The 23,589-nt window shown below is 47.0% G+C and overlaps 1 protein-coding gene across 16 annotated transcripts in view; it reads right to left on the bottom strand.

The window, feature by feature from the left end:
• RIMBP2 (RIMS binding protein 2) overlaps positions 1-23,589 on the bottom strand; it is a 185,706-nt gene that overhangs the window by 65,023 nt on the left and 97,094 nt on the right. For 9 of the 16 annotated variants that reach the window (XM_081842214.1, XM_081842210.1, XM_081842203.1 and 6 more), the window contains 3 exons: positions 16,439-16,543; positions 11,371-11,421; positions 1,675-1,695 (listed from right to left, as the gene is read on the bottom strand). In XM_081842214.1, the coding sequence (XP_081698340.1) occupies positions 1,675-1,695; positions 11,371-11,421; positions 16,439-16,540 (174 nt within the window). In that variant the 5' untranslated portion in view covers positions 16,541-16,543. The remainder of the gene's footprint in view (positions 1-1,674; positions 1,696-11,370; positions 11,422-16,438; positions 16,544-23,589) is intronic. The other 7 variants (XM_081842215.1, XM_081842208.1, XM_081842205.1 and 4 more) reach the window with 1 other exon arrangement.

Raw genomic sequence — 23,589 nt, 5'->3', positions numbered from 1 at the left:
GGGGAACCTGTGGCCTTCCAGATGTTAATGAACTTCCACCATCTCCTGACTGTTGGTCATTTTGGATGGGAGTTGGAATCCCACAACATCTGGAGGGCCACAGGTCCCCCATCTCTGCTCTATGGGAAGCCAAAGCTCCTTCCCTAGATCCGGAATGGAGAACCTGAGGCCTCCAAGTTACAGCTCGACATCATCAGCCTCAGCTGGCATGGCCAAATATCAGGGAAGGTGGAAGGTGGAGCCTGGTAGCATCTGCATGATCTCAAGTTCCACATCCCTAACTTCATCCTTTGAAGTATACAAAGATCTTTGCATGTATTATCTCAGTAATACTTATGTCAATCTTGTAAGGTAAATCATTAATATTAATTCCATGTTTTCTTCTGGATATATTTTTTTTCTCACTGCAGGTGACCTCCCTCCCTATCTAAGAGAATGGGCTGGAGACCAAGTCAGACTCTCTGTTCACAGTATTGTCTGTTCTGACTTCCAGCAGTTCTCCAGGGCTCAGGTAACGAGGGAGGCAATGTGCCCTACTTTACAGAGAATGGTTCTCCATCTGAGAGGCAGTCAGAGAACGGTCCTCTGGTTTGAAGGTGCCCTCTCTCTGAAGGGCTGTTCTGCCCAAGTCCTGTTTAAAGAGAAAGAATGGAGAGTAGCAGGGCCTTGGAGTTGCCCAACAGTAGTGAGTACCTGGACGGCAGACTACGGCTGCATGCATGCCACACATTTAAGGCACATTCTTTGCCTCAAAGAATTCTGGGTACTGTAGTTTGTTGAGGGTTGCTGGGAACTGTAACTGTGATCTAAAGATAGTGTCTATGCAGCCTAAGCCTGCATATATGGCACTAGATCACAGCCCTTTCCAAGTTGAAATGTACTATATCATTAAAAAATTTGCATCTGTATATATATAAATCACCATATGCACATTTTATGCAAATCTGCATCCTCTTCTGTAGTGAGGTGTAGGTGGGCCACCCTGGCAGAATTTGACTCACTATCAGGCCCCAGTTACATGACACCATTCTTGCCTTTAGCAACTGAAACAATGAAATAACCATGTCTTCTTATTTAGGGCTTGTTCAGACTTCTGCTTGTCCCGGGCCTTGAAAGCGGTTGTTCTGGCGTCTTGCCTTTGTCCCTCCATTTCTCCCCAGAAAATCTGTTCTTTAGAGATAAATCAGAACAAACAGCAATCCGCTGAAAACCCAATTGCTGTTTGTTCCGATTCAGTGCTAAAGATTGGGTTTCCCTGGAGGGAAACAGAGGGGCGGATAAGCCCTTTGTCAACCAACCAGCTGGCCACATAATCTGAATTCAGACAAATCCATACGCAACACCTGGAAGTTACTACTTTGCACGAAGCTTTTGAATCATTCTTACTGGGCATGCTCATAAATCCTAGCACTCAGAATCAAAATGCAGGCTTGAGAGTATGAGAGTAATAAAGCATTCTCTGTGCCAAGTTCACCAGGTAATACCACTGGCTCTGATTCACCTGGCTCCCCCAGTGGTATCTGGATCAGTAACTAAACATGCTTTTGGAACAAGGGCTCTATTGTGCGGGTATTTCATGCAAAGGGGTGGGTGGGCAGTGGGCACTCATTTGGCTTTGGTGTGGAGTTGAGGGGGAGGGGGCAAAGAAGAGGTTTTATTTTCTGACCGAAATACCTGCATGCTGTCCAAGGTGTTCTGGATGAAGAGCAAAGCAATATACACAGAAACAAAAACAAAAAGACACAGGGAAGGGGAGGGGAAAGATGCAGAACAAAAGAAAGATCTTTAAACCAAAAAACCAAAAAAGCTGAACAACAACAACAGATTAGAACACACTTCTCTTTTCACACATTTCAAACCAACATATATATTGTGCGTATCTACGCCACATGTTCAGACCCTTTTCAAATATATCCTGGGAGCCATAGTTTGGGTAAGAGTGCTTGGTGACCCTTTGTTCAAAGTCCGCAGACCCTCCGTGGAAGGTTTTTCCCAATGCTTCAAGGGGCACACAGGTGCAGCGATTCACTGCAAGGCAAGTCACCATGTTCCCCCAGAATGCCTCAGCTGGAAGACTGCCATATCATCATAGCACAGTGTCATTTCAATTGAGGCACTGCTGAAATCAAAAGACGGCAGCCCACACGGGGCTACCTGGGGCTGCCATATTTCCATTCCCTGCCAGTGATACATCCAGAACAACACTGGGCTCACCCACACTTTTGATCGCTATTGTGTATAGTGCGTACCAATTAATTCTACTGGGTCCCATTGATCTGCAGCTGTGCCTTGCAGAAATCCGACCTTGCCCCCAATTTGAATCTTATTGGACGCGTGGAAAATACAAAGAGTTTTGCTCAACTGAGCTTCAACTCCAAAGTGTGGATGAGCCCACTGCATCCAGCGGTGGAGCAAGCCAATCGGGCGCCTGGGGTTGCGCGTGTGCCCTGCGCCCAGGAGCAGGGCCAGCTGCCTGTGGGGCGGGGCCAGCCAGGGCAGGATGCTGTGTGAGGCCTCCGAGGAGTCTGCCTGCCTCCTCCCACTCAGCCGCCCTACAGCTGAGGGGGAGGTGGTGGGCAGACGGTTTGGGGCAGCGCGGAGCCTGTGGGCGCCCAAGCCGCTGTGTCACTCCCAGAAGAGATGTGTGGCTCAGGTGCGCTGCAGGCCCCGCAGTAAGTGCCGCCCGGCATTTTGTCACCCCGCAGTGGTGACACCCGGGGTGACCCACCCCCACCGCCGTCCCTTCCTCCGCCCCTGACTGTGTAGCATTCTTTTTTCACTGATTAAGGCATTTTGGTGGGAACAGGGCACTGCCCCAACTGCAGGCTTGTTTCAGCAGCTTCACGCCGCTTGAAGTGGTGGGAAAAGCAAGAAGCGTTTCAGGGGGTCAGGTGGCCAGTAGGGTGGAAGGCAAGGAGGCCGGCAGCAGGTGGAACCAGAGCCAAGGACAGGCAAAATCATTCCCATCCTCCTCCCTGCTGAGTTTCACAAAGGGCAAGACAGAGATGGAGGAGGAAGAATTCAGCAAGCAGGGCTAGCTCCTCAACTGGATACAAGTAAGGAGGCCGCTGCGTGGGCTGGGGGCAGATTCAAGCTGACAGGGCAGTAACCCGTTTGCTTTAAGGGACCAGCCTTCACTGATGAGGAAGATGCTGCCTCCGTTGTTTTCACCACTAAGCCTCTTGGCCTTGGGAATATTGCAACTCTCTCCTGCCCCTCAAGAAACCTTGCAAAATGCCACCCAGCATTTGCAGCCTGCAAAAGCTCGAGGACATTCTTTACACAGCGCTGCACAAAGCAATTCGTTGAGTTTCTTGATAGGGAAATATGAGAGCGGAACACAAGTTTCCCTTTTTCGAGAATGAGTAACGTAGATATGCCAACTGAGACGTTTACCATACTCAAACGAAGAAAAGAAAAATGGCATGCATTAACAGCAACCACACTGGCATACGTTTAGGGGAGGGGGAGATCAATAGTGCCGCTGATTAGCAATCGCAACAAGCCAATTAAATAAACACATGGGGGAAATTAATAAGCTCAAGGGCGATGTGAGATCAATAAGCAAATCACAAAGGGGAGAAACAGCAGACCATCCAAGCAAAATTGGAATTTCAGGAAGGATAAATGACCTCTTCCTGGCTATAGCTGCTCCCTCCCAGCTTGATCAAACTCATTTCCTCTTGCATTTGCTAGGGGTTTTAGCTACCTTATATGATTTAGTTTTTTTTTTAAAAAAAGCAATTTTAATACCCTTGATGGTGGCAGTGAAATTGCACAAATAACGTTTCACATGAAAACTTTAAAAGGAAGAAAAACCCAAACCCTTGGCTGGCCCCTGGGGCTAGTGACAATGGTGACACTGGTTTTGCCTATGAGGCCCAAAACACCGCAAAGGCATGTTGAATCCTGTAAACCCCCCCCCCCCAGATAAAGAGCAACAGAGGCTTTGGCAGGGAGCCTCCCCCCACCCCATCCCAAGAAAATGCTGCTCCACCTGTTCTTTGTCTTATTCATTTTGCCTCTGCAGTAGTGAAGCCTGCACTGTTTTAAAAAATAACAATAGGAAGGTGTTTGTTCTTTTGGTTCAAGATATGTTAGGAAAAAGTGCCCTGCAATCCATCTGATGTCTGTACAGATGACAATATCCATAAACGTATGTATGTATTCACAGGTCCAGCATGTGTGTTAATCAGAGTCGAGTTTCATTAGGACCCCCAATCTCTGGGATTCAGCATGTATAGACTCGGGGGAGAGGGCTGAGCTTTGGAAAACTAAAGATTTAGCAACACCCCCACACCCCCCACACACATTTCACAAGGCATCCTCCAAAGGTAAAGCGGTGGCAACAATTTGCCAGGGGTAATTTCAGTTTCCTGGTCCCTGCCTGCCTCTGCGGTTTCCTATTGAGGCTTCTTAGGAAGAGCTGCAAGTTTTGCCATTTTATGTCAGTGTAACTTGCAAGATTGGCTATTTATTAGGGTTCAGCCCTTTGTCAGGCACCAAAGAATTATAAAGTGTGCCTTTAGGTGTGCAATGCAGGAAACTGAGTGCCAGAGCATCTTCAACTGATGGCTGTCCAGCCTCTGCTTGAAGAAGACCTCCAGCAAGGGAGAGGCCACTGTTTCTCTAAGAAATTGCTTCCACTATCAAATCATGTGAAATTTAACCCCCCAGCAGATCTAGTCCTGCCCTCTGGGGTAGCTATTGCCCTCCTTTGTGAAACAGCCCTTCGGGTGTTTGTAGAGCCCTGTCATTTTGCCCCTCTCTCTTCTCCAGGCCAGCAGTCACTGGTGACCATTGAGACTGGCAAGGAAGAATGCAAGGAGCCCAGAGACGAAGCAGTGCCAGAGTCAGCGCCAGCAGAGTCACTTGTGCTAGCTTTGCCTCCATCCTCCTCTCTGCTAGACCACTGGATGACTACAATGCACTCTAAGCAGGACTTCTCTGCATAGTTGGTGCAGAATGCTGCTGCAGCACAATGCCACTACCAATCCTCAGGAGGGGGTGGAGTTGCGGGCTCACGACCCCTCCCACACTCCCGCGGGGCTGAGGTCAGCCTCGCGGGATTACAGGGTTTCCCCAGTCACCCCCCACGTTCCGGCGAGGCTGGGGTCAGCCTCGCGCGATTCAGGGATTCCCCAGTCACACCCCCGCGCGCCAGCTAATCGGCTGGCGGCAGGGGCGGGCCTCCTAGAGGCCACATAAGGTCGGGGCAGCCACCGGCTCGCCCCTTTTCTCCCTGGCAGCGAGCGCGAATTCCCACCCACCCACCCTTTAGGTTCTGCCATCGACCTTGCTATGGGCTTCGGCCGGTTGCCGTTTGGGGCCAGGTAGGAATTTTTTCCCATTTGGCTAATTGGCTGGTTCGTGAGCCACTTGGTTTTTCGCCTACCTCGTAGCAAATTCGTCACAACTTTCCCGGTTTTAGCGGTAGGCATTGGCCGGGGTATTGTCATGCAAATGAGGTCGGGGGGGAGGAGCGCCATCACCTCCCCCAATGATTGAAGGGTAGTTCGTTAAAGGACTCCGAGGGGCGACGCCTCGTCCGAAACCTACGGAGGCTAGGGCCTAAAGCGCGCCCCCGAGCGGTAACCCCTCGGGGAGCGCCTAGGGATACGCATCTCAGGTAGCTCCCCCTGTTGGTGTTTAACCCTTCCCGGTTAGACCGGATAGTCGGTTAGGGGCCAATGCCTAAAGCCAATACCTCTCTTACCTGTAATCAATAAAGTTGTGGCCATTTTCGCCCATTAACTTAAATTCTTGTGTCCTGTGTCTTTATTCTTTACACCTGTGGGGGGGGAGGGAATAGCCACGCAACTCCTGCTGACCAGGAGTGAGGCCTTGTGAGCATGTAATAACACCCATGCTCAGAGACCTGCTCTGGTTGCTGATCTGCTACTGAGATTCAAGGTGTTACTGTTAGTACACAAAGCCCTTAACAACTTGGGACCAGTTTACCTATGAGATCGCCTTTCTGCAGATGCACCCACTCAACCACTTTGATCAGCCGAACAGGCACTGCCACAGCTGCCACATAACACCTGTTCCGAATTGGTAAGAACGCGGTCATTTCGCGTGGCAGCACCTGCACTTGGGAACTCCCCGCCTATTGCTAGTGCCTTCACTGAACTTTTCCACCCACTAAAAACATTCTTGCTTAGACAAGCCTACCCAGATGCTTAGAAATGCTGGAGAGACTTTTAACCTGTTCAAGGATTTTAACTTTTTGTATGTTTTAAAGTATTTAAAGGCGGCGGGTACGGATTTTTCATCAGGATTCACTCCTGAAGCCTTTCTCAGGAGCCAGTGTGGTGTAGTGGTTAAGAGCGGTAGACTCGTAATCTGGGGAACCGGGTTCGCGTCTCTGCTCCTCCACATGCAGCTGCTGGGTGACCTTGGGCCAGTCACACTTCTTGGAAGTCTCTCAGCCCCACTCACCTCACAGAGTGTTTGTTGTGGGGGAGGAAGGGAAAGGAGAATGTGAGCCGCTTTGAGACTCCTTCGGGTAGTGATAAAGAGGGATATCAAATCCAAAGTCTTCTCATGAATGAGCATATAGCCACAAGGGAGCAGAGGTTTGGGATCAGAGATTTCCTTCTCCTAGGTGGGCTACCTTCCCAGAGCCTCAACTTCCTGCTTCTCTTTCCAGCACATGAAGAAACCACCTTCTTAGCTGCTGGCCCCACTGCTGGTCTCGTCCGGAGCTTGTCTTCATGTGCAGGGGAAGTCCCTAACTCACTGAGGGTCTGGGACCCATCAGCTACCCTCAGCCTGGTTTAGCGACTCAATCAAAGCCATTTCTCGAATTGTGGCTGATGTTGCATGCTGACAGCTTCTGGGAGCCACAGGTGAGAGCTGAGTGAAGGGTGGGAATCAAGGGTGGGCAAACTACCTCAGAAGGAGCACAACATGTCCCCACCAGAGGTACTATCTCTCCTCTAAAGGTAAAGGGACCTCTGACCATTGGGTCCAGTCATGAACGACTCTGGGGCTGCGGCACTCATCTCGCTTTATTGGCCGAGGGAGCCGGCGTACAGCTTCCGGGTCATGTGGCCAGCATGACTAAGCCACTTCTGGTGGACCAGAGCAGCGCATGGAAACGCCGTTTACCTTCCCACCAGAGTGGTACCTATTTATCTACTTGCACTTTGACGTGCTTTTGAACTGCTAGGTTGGCGGGAGCAGGGACCGAGCAAAGGGAGCTCACCCGTTCGCGGGGATTCGAACTGCTGCCCTTCTGATCGGCGAGTCCTAGGCTCTGTGGTTTAATCCACAGCGCCACCCACGTCCCATCTCCCCCCTAACACCCCATATACCCCATGAACTAACTAGATAATTGTGTGTGGCTTTTTTTTTAAAAAAAAAACTAACTAACTAAATAAAAACCCTGTGATAAAGGTACTGCAGCAGGTGCAACCAACATGGTAGCTTTTAGATATTGTTGGCCTCTAGTCCCAGCTAGAACAGCCAATGGTCAGGGGTGATGGGAATCCAACAACATCTGGAGGGGGGGCTACTTTTGCTATCCCTTAATTGCTACCCCATAAGAGCAATGCAGAGAGCACCAGACGATTGTGCCTGTTTTTTCAAAGGAATTTTTTTTTTGACTCAACGGGCCTTCCTCGTGGATTAATGGCCGGTTCAGAGGACTGGAAGGCAAAAAGGCACAATCCCAGAGTCGATAAGATGTACCCAGTCATTAATCCACAGGAAATACCCAGCATCAAAGATCATAATTACTATTAGAAGTCATTAATGAAGCCGGTGGAGGCATATAGATTTTTACTTCTCTGGACACCAGCTGTACAGACAGGGCAATTAATGGGCTTTGACTGAGCCAGGGAGATTATCAGAGGCAGCTTTCGATATTCTGCTTGATGTGACAACCTTGTTTATTGCTAAGTTCATGAGGCTTCCGATAAAGTCTAATAAAAATGCTGGGATTCTCCTTAAAAATAAAAAAGGCCTTTTCTGAGCCCATCTAACATCCTTATAAGAAACATAAATGAGCTTCTATGTTGTGATCTCCTTGTGATCCCCCATTCTTTTTTAAAAAAATGCAAAGCAAGAGAATTTTCTTAGGACCTCTTAATCTTCGAGGCAGTCTTCCTCAATCTGGTTGCCTCTGGATGTTGTTGTACAGTGGTACCTCAGGTTACATACGCTTCAGGTTACATACGCTTCAGGTTACACACTCCACTAACCCAGAAATAGTGCTTCAGGTTAAGAACTTTGCTTCAGGATGAGAACAGAAATCGTGCAGCGGCAGCACGGCAGCAGCAGGAGGCCCCATCAGTGGCGTAGCGTGGGGGGTGCAGGGGGGGCCGGCCGCACCGGGCGCAACTTCTGGGGTTAGGGCAAATCCACGGGTTAGGGGGCGCAAATCACTTGCCTTGCCCCGGGTGCTGACAACCCACGCTACGCCACTGGGCCCCATTAGCTAAAGTGGTGCTTCAGTTTAAGAACAGTTTCAAGTTAAGAATGGACCTCCGGAACGAATTAAGTACTTAACCTGAGGTACCACTGTACTGGATTTGTCATCATCCACAAGTGTTGGAATTGCTCACTGGTTTTAGAATCTGTCAGCTGACCTGGAGTGGCCAATGCCTGCCAGCCAAGCCTTATAAAGCCATCACTTCAAAGCAACTGGTCTCTGTGGCAGGGGAGGCAAACTGCTTAGGAGCCTTCTTTGCTTCTCCTGACTTCTGCCTTGGATTGTGATGCCTGCCTGCTTTAAACCTTGCACTTGATTCTGTCCTACTTGGACTGACCACAAAGTCTTCCTGTGTTCCCGGAGCTGCCTCTGGCATTAACCTTGGAGAGGTCTGACACAATCATAAGGGTTAGATGCCTGCATTTGTTTTAAAAAGTGACCTTCTAAGGAAGCTGAATGGTGTAGCTGGTGTCACATGCTTGACCTCTCCCTCCACTGTCAGAGGCAGCATCACTCGCTTGGACAACTGCAATGTGCTCTGTGTGGGGCTACCTTTGAAGGTGACCTGGAAACTACAACTAATCCAGAATGCGACAGCTAGACTGGTGAGGGGGGAGGCCGCCGAGACCACATAACACCAGTCTTGAAAGACCTACATTGGCTCCTGGTACATTTTCGAGCACAATTCAAAGTGTTGGTGCTGACCTTTAAAGCCCTAAACGGCCTCGGCCCAGTATACCTGAAGGAGTGTCTCCACCCCCATCGTTCAGCCCGGACACTGAAGTCCAGTGCTGAGGGCCTTCTGGCGGTTCCCTCACTACAAGAAGTCAAGTAACAGGGAACCAGGCAGAGAGCCTTCTCGGTAGTGGCACCCGCCCTGTGGAACGCCCTCCCACCAGACTTTTAGAAGACATCTGAAGACAGCCCTGTTTAGGGAAGCTTTTAATGTTTAATGGATTATTGTATTTTAATATTCTTTTGGAAGCCGCCCAGAGAGGCTGGGGAAACCCAGCCAGATGGGCAGGATATAAATAAATAAATAAATAAATAAATAAATAAATAAATAATAATAATAATAATAATTATACCAGAGGGTAGGACCTGAACCAACAGATTCAAATGACAAGAAATGAGACTCCAGCTACATGTCAGGGAGAACTTTCTAATGGTAAGAACTATTGTAGGCTTTAAACAGAACTTGGATGGCCATCTCTCATGAGTTATTTAGCTTGATTCCTGCCTTGCATGGTGTTGAACTAAATGACCCCTGGGTTCTCCTTCCAACTATGCAAGTCTGTGATTCTATGAAAGGAATCCTACATGTGTCTTCAGAAGTCAGTTTCATCATATTCAATGGGAAATCTGCTCTACTTCCCAGTGGGGAGGAGTTGCAGTGGACCGCATGGCCACCCACTCTCCTCTGGGGGCGGGGAACGAAGTCCCGCATCACCCGGAGGTTCCCGGCCATGTCACTGTCCAGCCAGCCAATCCGCTGGCTGGGGGGCATGGCCAGGCCCCATTTAAACTGAAGCGCAAGCTCAGAAGTCAGTTTCATCATATTCAATGGGAATGACCCACCCCCTCTGCCCATAGATGTGTATAGGGCTGAAGCCTAAATCAGGCATAGGCAAACTCTGGCCCTCCAGATGTTTGGGACTACAATTCCCATCATCCCTGACTACTGGTCCTGTTAGCTAGGGATGATGGGAATTGTAGTCCCAAACATCTGGAGGGCTGGAGTTTACCTATGCCTGGCTTAAATCAATCAAACATACATACATACATACATACATACAAATGTACTGATAATAATTAGGGTCATCAACCCGTTATAGAAACCTTGGTTTTTCAATGGCCTGCCTTAACCAATCAAGCAATTCCACTGGAATATTTTTGCTGTTTAGATTGTGCCAACTTCGTTTGCAGTTATAGTGTGTTTCAATGTAATTTCCCAAAGCGGGCATGCCATATCGGAGTATACAATTCACATCCTTAAAATATCAAAAGCACATTTTCTGAGATCTGAAGGCAAGGCACAAAGAATCATAATTTAGCAAGCAAAACCTACCACTCCTTGTTGGAAGGAACAGCCATTATTAATCATATTACAGTGGTGCCTCGCAAGACGAAATTAATCCGTTCTGTGAGGCTCTTCGTATAGCGGTTTTTCCATCTTGCGAAGCAAGCCCATTGACAGCTTAGCGGATTAGCGCTATTAGCGGATAAGCGGCTTAGCGGCTTAGGAAAAGGGGGGGGAAAGGGGGAAAAACCCCGCAGGAACTTGCAAGACATTTTCGTCTTGCGAAGCAAGCCCATAGGGAAATTTGTTTTGCGAAGCGCCTCCAAAACGGAAAACCCTTTCGTCTAGCGGGTTTTCCGTCTTGCGGGGCACCACTGTATTTTGAAAATTCCCTGTTAACAGCAACACATCAGAAAAACCCCAAAACATAAAATGAGCATGCTCTTAACTCTTAGCTCGGCTGATATTTGCTTTGCCCTTGCCTGTTAATCCACCAGTTGATGAATCGACCAGTTAAAACGGGTGAGGAAGCACAGGCCTTGGACTGAATGTAGCCCTCTGGGTCTCCTTTGACCACACCCCTCGGGGCCCCACTTTGCATCCCTCCAAATGCTTTCAGCTGACTGGAATGTGTCCTTGAACAGTAATAACGCCTCTTGCAACCTTGGATAGGCAGATGGATGGTGAATGGTATGTGTGGAGACCTCTAACTTTGGCCACTTTCCCTGTTCCACACACTATCGCCTCTGGCCCCATCCACCGCTGGCATGAGGCCCCCCGAAAATTCCCCATGAATAAATGTGTCCTTTGGGCTGCTAAAGGTTCCCCATACTTGAAGACAACCAACCAAAGCTTGCAGTGCTATTCGCAGTGATAGCTCTGAGAGCAGAAAAAAGATTGTCTCCTTCCTTACCTCTAGCAGCTGAACTGCACCTTCATGTTCTTTCTTAGCTTCAACCTGAGCCTGAAAGAGACAGAGGAAGAAAATTAGACCAGCTCCTGTTGCTCTAGAATAAATCTAACCCAGGGGTCAGCAAACTTTTTCAGCAGGGGGCTGGTCCACTGTCCCTCAGACCTTGTGGGGGGCCGGACTATATTTTGAAAAATAAAATAAAAAATGAACGAATTCCTATGCCCCGCAAATAACCCAGAGATGCATTTTAAATAAAAGCACACATTCTACTCATGTAAAAACCATCGGCTGTGGGGAGGACTGCAGGGCATGCTCCCTTCCAGGGCCTTTTCCAACTGGCCCAGGGGGTGTGGCCCAGGCCCTTATTTGGAGCAAACTTTTGGGGAAGTGTGGGAAGTGTTCTGCGATTGCTTCCCTGTTCCAAGTGGTCAATGTGTTTCAAAATGTCCTCAAGCAGTCGGTGGCAATTTAAATTTGTATTTCTTTTTTCCCTTTTTTCCTTTGTTGGGGGTGGGTGGGTGGGATGGATATTTGGTGGGGGATTAATTTTAGTATAATTGTTCTGTTTTTGTTGTTTTATTGGTTCTGTATAGTTTGTGTTTTGTTTTTAAGGGGCGGGATCAGGGCTGCCTGGGAGTGGGGCCCCAGCCAACACGATGGCTGGGACAAGGTCCACGGGGGGGGGGGGGGGCACTGGGACATCCGATCTCGGTGATCATGGCCAGGAGGCAGAGTTACGCTAAGACCAGACCATGTCATTACTGAGGAGGCAGGTTTAGTCATTGTTTGAGGACTATCCCTGCCTCCGGGTCTGGCCTTGACCAGATGGATACTGGAATCAACAGGGGAAACCCACATGACCTGAAGGCGTTGCTGTGTAATGCCAGGTCAATTATGAATAAAACCACTGCCATCCACAACCTGATTGTGGATGGAAGATTTGACCTGGCATGTGTGACAGAGACCTGGTTGGAGGAAGCAGATGGGCCTGTCCTTGCCGCTGCTTGCCCACCAGGTTTCTCTTACGCACAGCAACCCAGGTCGTGTGGGCAGGGAGGGGGGGGGTTGCAGTGATTTTTAGGAAGTCATTAGCTTGCATCAGGCGTCCTACTGGGAAGACCCAATTTTCTGAGTGCATGTTCTGGAAGTTGGGCAATAGGGGCAGTACAGGATTCCTTTTGGTGTACCGACCTCCCCGCTGCACCAAGGATTCCCTGCCCGAGCTGCTTCAGGTCGTGGCGGATGTTCTCCTGGAGACACCCAGCTTGGTTGTCCTAGGGGATTTTAACATCCACGCCGACACGACCTTACAAGGGGCCGCTCAGGACTTCGTGGAAAGCATGGCCTCCATGGGGCTGTCCCTGAATAAGTTGGGCCCAACTCATAGTCATGGACATGCCTTAGACCTGGTATTCACCTCTAGTGACGTGGGTGATCTGACACTATGTAAAAGTGAAACAAAAGAAGTGCCATCTTCACTGGGGGAAGTGGTACAGCATCTGCTTTGCATGCAGAAGGTTGCAGGTTCAATCTCCAGCATCTCCTGGTAGGCCTGGGAACACACATACCCCTCTGAAATCGTGGAGTGCTGCTGCCAATCAGTGTAGACAATACTTAGCTAGATGTGCCAATGGTCAGACGTGAGAGGAAGCAACTTGCTACTTTCCTCTGTTTGCATGCCTCCTCAACTCTTTGCTTTCAAAAGAAACTACGGAGAAAATGGGCTCGTCTGGAGACGCAACCTTTTATTCAGCTCCGTCAAACGCCTTTTCTTTCCATTGGCTTTTTGTGCTAGACTAATAAATGTTCCCTAATAACATCTGATAAAGGAAAGAGACCACAAAGAGGTCTCTGGAGTGCAAACAATACCTTAGCAAGTAATAAGAAACTTTTGTCTTATCTACCATCACAGGTTTAATAAAAAATTATAAGTATACCTTTCCAGAATCAAACTCAAAATATCGATACTGAAAGCTACAACGTACTCACTGCAAACACATTTCATAACAAACTTGGTTATCTGACTGGGTCCTCTTATCAGCATTGCGTCTGGGAAGGCAATATTGTGCCCTCCTTATTGTGGCTGGGAGGCTAGACAGGGACATCTTGGCGCTCTGTATATCCTCCTGATACAAGACTATCAGCCTGAATATGCTATCAGGGATCTAAGGTGGAAGAAGCAGTTATTAGCTTTCTTAATATGAAATGCAGCTCACCTACGAGGAAAAGCTGAGACATTCAGGGCTTTTTAGCTTGCAGAAAATGCAAGGAAGAGGAGGCATCATAGAGGTGTACGTGCACCCACAAAATACTAGAACATGGGGACATCCAATCAAAGCTGAATGTTGTGAGAGTCAGGACAGACAAAAGGAAATAATTCACACAGCTCACAGTTCAGCTATGGAATCTGTTCCCACAAGAGATAGTGATGGCCACCAACTTGGAGGGGGGTGGGGGCTTTAAAAGATGCTTAGACAAATCCATGGAGGAGAAGACCATCAAGGCCTCAAGGGCATCCTGATCAAATTTGCAGATGACACCAAACTGGGAGGGGTGGCTAACACCCCAGAGGACAGGATCACACTTCAAAACGACCTTGACAGATTAGAGAACTGGGCCAAAACAAACAAGATGAATTTTAACAGGGAGAAATGTAAAGTATTGCACTTGGGCAAAAAAAAATGAGAGGCACAAATACAAGATGGGTGACACCTGGCTTGAGAGCAGTACATGTGAAAAGGATCTAGGAGTCTTGGTTGACCACAAACTTGACATGAGCCAACAGTGTGACGCGACAGCTAAAAAAAGCCAATGCAATTCTGGGCTGCATCAATAGGAGTATAGCATCTAGATCAAGGGAAGTAATAGTGCCACTGTTTTCTGCTCTGGTCAGACCTCACCTGGAGTACTGTGTCCAGTTCTGGGCACCTCAGTTCAAGAAGGACACTGACAAACTGGAACGTGTCCAGAGGAGGGCAACCAAAATGGTCAAAGGCCTGGAAACGATGCCTTATGAGGAACGGCTAAGGGAGCTGGGCATGTTTAGCCTGGAGAAGAGGAGGTTAAGGGGTGATATGATAGCCATGTTCAAATATATAAAAGGATGTCACATAGAAGAGGGAGTAAGGTTGTTTTCTGCTGCTCCAGAGAAGCGGACACGGAGCAATGGTTCCAAACTACAAGAAAGAAGATTCCACCTAAACATTAGGAAGAACTTCCTGACAGTAAGAGCTGTTCGACAGTGGAATTTGCTGCCAAGGAGTGTGGTGGAGTCTCCTTCTTTGGAGGTCTTTAAGCAGAGGCTTGACAACCATATGTCAGGAGTGCTCTGATGGTGTTTCCTGCTTGGCAGGGGGTTGGACTCGATGGCCCTTGTGGTCTCTTCCAACTCTATGATTCTATGATTCTAAGGCTGCTGGCCACAATGACTATTGTCAGGGTTTTAGGGAGAGAGGAGACAGAGAGCGAGGGCAAGGAGGAAGAGGACGACAACGAGCCGAGGTTGTCCCAAAGTCCGTCTAGCGAATCAGAGGATTCCCAGAAGGGAGCCCCCCTGGTCAGGCCAAGGGGCAATAGAGAGGGAATCAGTCAGAGAGAGGGGAACGAAGAGGGAATCCCCAGTGGGAGTGGCAAAGCGGGACCAGCTCCCCCCCCTCTACTCCGTTCCGACGGGGGAGCTGGTCCCGCTTTGCCACTCCCACTGGGGATTCCCTCTTCGTTCCCCTCTCTCTGACTGATTCCCTCTCTATTGCCCCTTGGCCTGACCAGGGGGGCTCCCTTCTGGGAATCCTCTGATTCGCTAGACGGACTTTGGGACAACCTCGGCTCGTTGTCGTCCTCTTCCTCCTCGCCCTCGCTCTCTGTCTCCTCTCTCCCTAAAACCCTGACAACTATGTTCTCCGACAGGGGAGGCAGTATGCCTCTGAAGACCAGCTGCTGGGAATCACAAATGAGGAGAGGCTTAATAATAATAATAATAATAATAATAATAATAATAATAATAATTTATTATTTATACTCCGCCCATCTGGCTGGGTTTCTCCAGCCACTCTGGGCAGCTTCCAACAAAATATTAAAATACAGTGGGGTCTGTTAAACATTAAAAGCTTCCCTAAACAGGGCTGCCTTCAGATGTCTTCTAAAAGTCTGGTAGTTGTTCTTCTCTTTGACATCTGACGGGAGGGCATTCCACAGGGCGGGTGCTACTACCAAGAAGGCCTTCTGCCTGGTTCCCTGTAACTTGGCTTCTCGCAGCAAGGGAACCACTGGACCTCAGTGTCTGGGCAGAACGATGGAGGTGGAGACACTCCTTCAGGCATCCGGTCAACCACTGTGAGAATAGTGCCGGGTTAGAAGGGCCTTTGGCCTGATCCAACAGGGCTCTTTCTATATTCTAACCATTGGTGCCTCAAGGGTTGAATTCTGCACCAACCTTATATTTGTTGGCTACCTCCTATGTGCCAGATGTTTGAATGTTCCTGCAGAACAGCAGTCTGCCTGAGTCAGGACTGTCTCCATGCTGACCAGCAGGGGCTGTCTGGGATTTCAGACCAAAGATCTTTCCCAGCCCTAGCTAGAAATGCCAGTGACCATTTGAAAGCACAGTGTGTTCTCTACTTCTGAGTTATAGCCTTTCCCTTAACATAATGGACAGGGAACACACTGTTTCCCATCACCTGCAGGAGCTTGAATCTGTCCTCAGCCACTTTGTGAAAAGTCACATTTTCAAAGATGGAAGCAGCATTTAGCAGCGTGCTATGGCTGGCTAGCTACCCAAGAACAGCAAGATAATGTACAAGGTGCCCTTAACACACGGTTGCACCAACTACCGATAAGAACCAAAGTTCTCAAAATATAGTTTCCATAACATGAAAAAATGGATCCAATAATGTATTCCACGTTCACGTAATGTCCTAACTAGAATGGGCTCAGATTAAGAAACGGGCTATGAAACTGATTTGTGAAATCTACCAGGGACTCACCTGTTTCACTCCTGGTGCCACACATGTGACGGCTTTGCCCTACTGCTTGCTTTTCACCCTTCCCTTCCTCCCGCTGCCTTGCTTACCTTTTGCAGGAGTTCAATTTCCTGCTGTTTTGCGTTGAGAACAGCCAAGGCTTGCTCATGCTCCAATTCCAGCTGTTGCCGCCGTTCAGCAGCCTCTCGCATATGCTGTTGAGTGGAGAAGAAAACAACTCATCAGGCAAGTGTGAGGGACAGGTGCCAGGAACAGGTCAGTAATAGCTCACACACGGTGCCAGCAAAGTTAACTCTTTATTCAGAGAAACAAAGAGCTCCAGAGACCAGGCCTAGTAAACACAGCAACTCGTCTGAGTGGATCTTGCCCCTATGAGGCAGTTGTGAGGACTGAAGGTGAACCTTCCCACAATTGTCTAAGGCTCCTCCTCCCCTGGGTCCTTCCCAAGCAAGCTGAGACTCCATCAGCACATCTATCTCTGCTCCACCCTCTTCATACCTTTTATGACCCTGGGAGATCAGGGGGGATGGGAACTGGTTGCAGCAGGAGGGGGAGACCCCCTGGCTCTTTCAGCTGCCTGCCTCATCTCTGCTTCCTCTCCAGCCTCTGCCACTGCCTCTTCCTGCTTGCTAAACCGTAAACCTTGTTACCTCTTCAGTTTCTGACACCTCCTCCTTCCAGTCTGCTCCCTCTTCTCCCACTGACCACTCCTCATCATCCCACCAACAACCCCCTGACTCAGAGCTTTCTTTTTTTTAAAAAAAAATATATTTATTAAAGTTTTAAAAGTTACAGAAAGAAAAAATAAAAATACCACATTAAACAAAAATAAAATAAAACAACACATCACAATATGAAAAAACAGAAATAAAATCCATTAAACAAAGACGAAAAACCAAAAACAAAAAGCAAAGAAAAATACAGCAAATTTTCTCATTACTTGTCTTTCATTAGCTTATTTCCTTGACCTCACACCTCCCTTTTTTGTATTCTAGGTCAATTATCCATTTCAGCAAATCCTTTCCCTCTTTTAAAATTTTTGTCCTGTAAATTGTCTTAATATAATGTAACTTTACTTTTCCTCCTTTCACCAATTAACAGTCAGTTATTCCCAAATCCTTTATATCATTCCTGCTAAAATCATATAATATCATTCCAACATCCTTCTAACCGTTATTAATTTTACAATGTTTCTGTAAATGGTCTTTAAATTTCTTCCAATCTTCCTCCACCGACTCTTCTCCCTGGTCTTGGATTCTGCCAGTCATTCTGCCAGTTCCATGTAGTCCATCACCTTCATCTGCCATTCTTCCCAGGTGGGTAAATCTTGTGTCTTCCAGTACTTTGCAATAAGTATTCTTGCTGCTGTTGTATGACTCGGAGCCTTCTTCCCTTGGGGTTTCCCAGCTGGTGCCTCTCACCACCCCTCTGCCTCCAGCCAGCCCATAACAGGAAGTGAACAACAGTTGCTTCCTTCTCACCCCAAAATTACTCCTTTGTGGTGGAGAAAACACTTCAGCACAATGCCAATTAAATGTTGCCAACGTGATGCCCATTGATGTTTTTACCTGCTCCTCTTTCACTTCCCACTCTAAGAGATATTCATACATTCTTGATATATACTTTCCTTTATTATATATTAATTCTCTTTCAAAAATGAAAGTTTCTTTGGCAAGACCTTCTTTCTTATCTGTACACAATTTCTGATTTAGTTGGAAATATTGTATCCAATCAGACAAGTGGCATCTAATTTCATTGTATTTTTTTAAAGTTGGCTTTTCTTTGTCTGGTTCTAGTAGGTGGGCCACCCTCCCTTCATGTTTTTCCTTTTGACTGCTATTGCTTCCGCTGGAGATGTCCACAAAGGTATCTTTGGTTCCAAAATTCCTCTATATTTACTCCATATCTTATAGAGTGATTTCCTTATGACATGGCTTAAGAAACCTTTGTGGACCTTCACCTTTTCGTGTATTAGATAGGTGTGTGTGGGCCAGTTAAACAGCTTCCATGGGCCGCTTCCAGCCCATGGGCTGCAGGTTGGGGACCCCTGGTGTAGACCCCTGGCCACAGTGATCCATGCGACGGTCATCTCCAGGCTTGACTACTGTAATTCGCTCTATGCGGGGCTGCCCTTGAAGCTGTCCCAGAAACTCCAGCGGGTGCAGAATGCTGCAGTGAGGCTCCTCATGGGGTCTCTGCCATGGGAGCATATTCACCCAGTGCTTTTCCAGCTGCACTGGCTCCCGGTGAAGTACAGGATCAGATTTAAGGTTCTGGTTTTGACCTTTAAAGCCCTTCACGGCCTAGGACCCTCGTACCTACGGGACCGCCTCTCCCGGTATGTCCCACGGAAAGCCTCAAGGTCCATAAATAGCAACACCCTAGTGGTCCCGGGCCTCAAGGAAGTTAGATGAGCTTCAACCAGAGCCAGGGCCTTTTCAACACTGCCTCCAGCCTGATGGAACTCTCTGCCTCATGAGACCAGGGCCCTCCAGGATCTGATTTCTTTCCACAGGGCCTGTAAGACAGAGTTGTTCCGCCTGGCCTTTGGCTTGGAGTCAATTTTATTCCCTTCCCCTCTTCCTTTTTTCTTTCTCCTCCTGTGATGAGGCTGCATTTTAGTACAGTGATGCCTCGCAAGACGAAATTAATCCGTTCCGTGAGTCTCTTCGTCTAGCGTTTTTTTCGTCTTGCGAAGCAAGCCCATTGACGGCTTAGCGGATTAGCGCTATTAGCGGCTTAGCGGCTTTTAGCGGATCGGCTGATAAGCGGTTTAGCGGCTTAGGAAAAGGGGGGGAAGGGGGGAACCCGCAGGAACTCGCAAGACATTTCGTCTTGCGAAGCAAGCCCATAGGGAAATTCGTTTTGCGAAGCGCCTCCAAAACGGAAAACCCTTTCGTCTAGCGGGTTTTCCTTCTTGCGAGGCGTTCGTCTTGCGGGGCACCACTGTATTTTAATGTTTCAATATTTTAATGTTGTATTTTAATCTTGTTTTTAAATTGCATTCATTCAACTTGTTTTTATTGTTGCTTGTTAGCTGCCCTGAGCCCGGCCTTGGCTGGGGAGGGCGGGGTATAAATAAAAATTATTATTATTATTATTATTATTATTATTATTATTATTATTATTGAGCTAGATTGTCTGGCTCAGTGCCAGGCAGCTTCCTCTGTTCTTGTTTCTAACCATTTTACAGGGTTGCAAAAGAGTGAAGAGGCACCACTGCCAGGATTTCTCTTTCCATTGCACTGTTGAATCATAGGATTGCAAGGTTCGAAGGGACACCAAGGGTCATCTAGTCCAACCCCCTGCAATGCAGGAATCACAGCTGAGATGGAAAGGAAAAAAAAGACTCTCTCTGCTCCTCAGTTCCTAGAGTCACATCATAAGCTGGGTAGAATGCTATCTTATGTTCCCTTCTGAAATGCTCTGATGTGTGATGGACTATATGGAACTGGCGGAAAGGTGAAGAGTCGGTGGAAGAAGATAGGAAGAAATTTAAAGTTTATCTACAGAAACATTGTAAAATTAAGGAATGTTAGAAGGAGGCTGGAATGAAGTAATGTGGTTTTAGCAGAAATGATATAAAGGATTAGGTAAAAATGGATTTGTTAACTGGTGAAAGACGGGAATGTAAAATTACAATATATTAAGATAAATTATTAGGATAAAAACAAAGCTGGAAAGGATTTGCTGAAATATCTAATTGAACTAGAATACAAAAAAGGGAGGTGTGAGGAGGTCAAGGAAATAAGCAAAGGAAAGAAAGTTATGTAAAGGTTTGATCTGGTTTTTTTTAATTGTTTGTATTTTTCTGTTTTTTTTTATCTTTTTCTTCTTTCTCTTTGTAATTTTTAAAATTTGAATAAATATTATTTTTTAAAAATGAAATGCTCTGACGTGATTCTCAGTGGATCACTTTGCTTATTAATGGCTGCTGGTTCGCCTGGGGATAGTTCAAACTCTCAAGGCATCTAAACAGGTGACAGGACACATTAAAAATAATACATCACGGAAGGGGCTGAGTACAATGAGTTGGAAAGGCATGTGCTCAAGATGACATAGAGGGACAATGTGGTGGGACACCTGAATTGCAGGCAGAAGGTCCCAGGGCCAATTCTGAGCATCTGCAGTGAAAAAAATAATCAGGTGGCAGATGATGTGAAACACACACTGCCAGTTGGAGCATAGGGCAGTGGAATAACCCTTCCTCTGTGAATTTAACTAATCCTCCTTTAACCACCATTTCTTTTGCTGGCCTCCCAGGCAATGGATCAACACAAAGCCCTATGTCCTTTAATCTGACCTTCCTTTCCCCAAAACCTTTTCCTCTGTTGCAAACTATTCCCACCAAACCTGCAGGCAGTAAGTGGTGCCCGCTGAGGACTTTAGAGTAAGCAAAGGGAGTGAGCTCTCTTTGCCAATTCACAGAGAGACAGTCTTCCCTTTTGAAATGGTCCAGAATGAGCTGGCAAACATTGCACGAACCTTTATATCTATCTACCCATCACTATTTGGCCTGTTTTTGAAGGACTAAAATAGGAATGAAAGGCATCCAGCCTTGCTTGGCACGTCTTTTGGGGGGAAAGGGCAAGGGGGGGGCAGGTTGGAGAATGGCATTTTTTTGGGTCTTTCTTTTGCTGAAACCAAAGACAGAATTGCTTTCGTCTTCCTTTGTTCGCCTCTGAAACATCCACGCTGTGCCCTCTTTGGTCTCCTTTTTGCTTGCCTGACAAAGTTGTGATTGTAAAGCAATGTTTGAACTTCTCTTTATCTGTGTCACTCCAAAGGAGACTTAGCAGAAGCTGTTACTGTGGTTCAGCCAACTGACAAAATGTGTGTGTGTGTGTGTGTGTGTGTCTGTCTGTCTGTCTGTCTGTCTGTCTGTCTGTCTAGAGGAGGTTGACCCTGAAGCTCCTGCTCTGAGTGAGTGGAGGACAGCATATTTTTATAGATCAGCATAAACCATTTAGAAACTTATAACCATGCTAATTTTTATTTCAAATGTTCCTAAAAGGTAAAGGGTAAAGGGACCCCTGACCATTAGGTCCAGTCATGACTGAGTCTGGGGTTGCGGTGCTCATCTCGCTCTATAGGCCGAGGGAGCAGGCATACAGCTTCTGGGTCATGTGGCCAGCATGACTAAGCCGCTTCTGGTGAACCAGAGCAGCGCACGAAAACACTGTTTACCTTCCTGCTGGAGCGGCACCTATTTATCTACTTGCACATTGACGTGCTTTCGAGCTGCTAGGTTGGCAGGAGCTGCGACTGAGCAATGGGAGCTCACCCTGTCGCGGGGAACCGCCGACCTTCTTATCGGCAAGTCCTAGGCTCTGTGGTTTAACCCACAGCACCACATGCGTCCCTCAAATGTTCCTACAAGTGACAAATAATGTTTGTTCTGCAGTTGCAAGAAATCAGTCCTTTACCATAGCAGCACCTACACTTTGGAACTCCCTGTCCCTTGATATTAGGCAGACGCCTTCGCTGCATTGGTTTTGCCCCCTGCTGTATAAAATGTTTTGTTCCAGCAAGCTTATCCAGGCAAGTGATTTTAGCACATGGTTTGGACACATGGTTTTTAGTAGGTATAAGAACAGGCTGAATTGCTGAATGCATGAAAGTATACATTTCCTGCAAAAGAGACACAAAACTTTTGAGTATGCTAAAACTATCCGATATTAGAAGCACTGGGATGATTTTTAATCACAGGTTTTTATGGGCATTAACTTTCTACACATTGTTTTCCTCCTTCTTAGCATTCTTGCTTGGGGAAAAAAAGATTGATTTATAGATCTTGCTTTCAATGTTGGTTTGTTTTTTTTAATTGGTTTTTCAAATGAATATTTTGGAGGGTTCCTTGTAAATCAGTTTTTGTTCTAGTAAGCGATATACAAATTTTGAGGAATAAATAACTAAATAATGTTCTGCCTGTGCACTTGTTAACCATTGAAGTGAGAGATTTGCTGATGAGTTACTTGATAAGCTCTGCTTTCTATTCTTCACACACACACATTTCAAGCCAGAGTTTCTAAGCCTCCTGCCTGCAGTCAAAGTTGGCAAGAAAGTCTGGGAAAAAGTTGAAGAAAACTCTTCTTCTTTTCATTACTGCTTGTGTGAGGAAGATAATTCAAAGTCATCCCATTTCTCAAGCACACAGTACGTTAAAGCAAGTGATTACAGCACTCTTGACAAGGTCAGAAAGCACAGGCTCAGCCTCTCACTATTTTGCATGTTGAGATGCATTTCTGCAATTAGGGATGTCAGAGAATTCCAATCAAAACAGACCTGGCTGTTGAAATTGCCACATACTTGCTCACCGGATTAACCACATGCAAATACAAGTAGGCAATTGTTGACACCAAATTTAAAAAGCTGTGAATTTCTATCACTAATTTACATAACTTAAATCCAAGTTTCCATCTTGGGAAGGAAGCTCAATAGAATCCAGCAAAACTTACACCTCAGAGGTAGATCCCATTAAATTCAGTGCGGAAGTAAGATCCCATTAAATTCACTCCCACTGTTTGACATAGTAACTATTCTTTTAATTCATGTATACGGCATATGTAGCTTTACAGTGCAATCCTAAAAATTGTCTAAATTAATGGGGTTTAGGATTGCAGACTTGGTGTATGTATGTTTACTCAGAAGTAAATGCTAGCTTCACATGTGGTTTGGACAGCGTGTAATAATAAAAAATAATATTAATTTAATACTTTATATAACTCCCAAAGGACCCCAAGGTACTACACATAAGAACTAAAAATAGATAAGAGGCAAAATAACCCTTTTTAAATTGTTGCGGCAAATAAAAATGTCTTAAAGGTAAAGGGACCCCTGACCATTAGGTCCAGTCGTGGCCGACTCTGGGGTTGCAGCGCTCATCTCGCTTTATTGGCCGAGGGAGCCAGCGTACAGCTTCCGGGTCATGTGGCCAGCATGACTAAGCCACTTCTGGCGAACCAGAGCAGCGCACAGATACAGCATTTACCTTCCTGCCAGAGCGGTACCTATTTATCTACTTGCACTTTGATGTGCTTTCGAACTGCTAGGTGGGCAGGAGCAGGGATCGAGCAATGGGAGCTCACCCCGTCACAGGGATTAGAACCGCCGACCTTCTGATCGGCAAGTCCTAGGCTCTGTGGTTTAACCCACAGCGCCACCCGCGTCCCTTAGCCAGGCACTAAAAAGACAGTAGGCACATCTCTCTTTAGGGAGGGCATTTCGGAGGCTCCTTGGA

Source organism: Podarcis erhardii (assembly GCF_964252035.2).
Source record: "Podarcis erhardii genome assembly, chromosome: 15".
NCBI classification, from domain to species: Eukaryota; Metazoa; Chordata; class Lepidosauria; order Squamata; family Lacertidae; genus Podarcis; species Podarcis erhardii.
The sequence above is the reverse complement of the archived record's forward strand: the minus strand, read 5'-3'. Positions and strand labels throughout refer to the sequence as shown.